At 46.3% G+C, this 1,078-nt stretch overlaps 1 protein-coding gene across 1 annotated transcript; it reads right to left on the reverse strand.

The window, feature by feature from the left end:
- Positions 1 to 195: 195 nt before the first annotated feature.
- On the reverse strand, positions 196 to 634 carry LOC121939792 (membrane-associated guanylate kinase, WW and PDZ domain-containing protein 2-like; the record flags this gene model as incomplete). The annotated part of the gene is made up of 2 exons (XM_042482742.1): positions 196 to 369; positions 465 to 634. Coding segments are annotated over 2 exons (344 nt in total), but the record flags the coding sequence as incomplete, so codon positions are not given.
- Between the last annotated feature and the right edge of the window lie 444 nt (positions 635 to 1,078).

Consider the following 1,078-nt stretch of genomic DNA (forward strand, 5'->3'; position numbering starts at 1 on the left):
GTATATATATATTTTTTTCTGTGACATATTTTGAATATGAATATGAATTCAATTAAAAAAAAAGATATTTTTCTCTATTAAAAAAAATCCTAATAATCCTCCCCTCTTTTTTACAATTAAATTTTAGGTCATTTTCATGTCATTTTTTAAACTTATTTTTTGCAGTTTTGGGATTTTTTTTGCCGTTTTTTTTCCTCATATGAAGACTTTAAATAGCAGCGTCTCTGCGGCTGATTTGTTCAGTGACCTCGGCCGGCTGCTCTGACCTGGCGCGCTGCCATTGGCGTCCAGCGTTCGGCTGTAGGTGAGGTGCGTCAGGCCGCGGTTCAGGTTGGGTGGATTGAGGGGCTCGTTGGGAGTCTGCGCCTTCTGAAAGGGTTAAAGAGTCAGACAGAGGGTCAGAGGTTTGCAGGGTAAATGTCGGAGGACAGAAGCTGTGAGGGACAGTTAGACATGCAGCGCACCGTCTCCAGGCTCTGTTTGGGACAGCCGTCCGGGTTGTAGAGCATCGGGTATCCTCTCCTCAGCACCACGTCCACGCTCTGACCCATCGGCACCGACTTCAGCATCTCCACCACCTCCTTATGAGAGCGGCCCAGCACGCAGCTGTCGTTGATGTAGACCAGGATGTCCGCTGCACCGGGACACACGGGGACACACAGCGGGACACACGGGGACATGATTTTTTAAAGAAAACATGCAACCCAAACTCACGGGCCAAAATAAAACTTGCCAAAATGACACTATTTATCACAGGCAGAAATGTGATTCCAAAATTTCCGATGGATTTGTGTCTTTGAGCTGCAGACAGAGCAGCTGTACGCGGGAGCCCTCTTCATATCAGTAATTTATGGGTTCAATTTAAAAAATCTTCTCTGTTCTGTTTTTATGTTTCCTGACTGTTGCATCACTCGCTCTTATCTGTTATTTCACAACTAGTTTACGCTTTCTGTTTTCTGACCGAGCGTCTCTCTGCTGCCGAGTGTTCACGAGTTTCTGCTGCTGAAACTCTGCTGTCGTTCCCACGAGCCTTCACGGTGTGTGTGTGTGTGTGTGTGTGTGTGTGTGTGTGTGTGTG

This window comes from Plectropomus leopardus, unplaced genomic scaffold (assembly GCF_008729295.1).
Source record: "Plectropomus leopardus isolate mb unplaced genomic scaffold, YSFRI_Pleo_2.0 unplaced_scaffold6061, whole genome shotgun sequence".
Lineage (NCBI taxonomy): Eukaryota > Metazoa > Chordata > Actinopteri > Perciformes > Serranidae > Plectropomus > Plectropomus leopardus.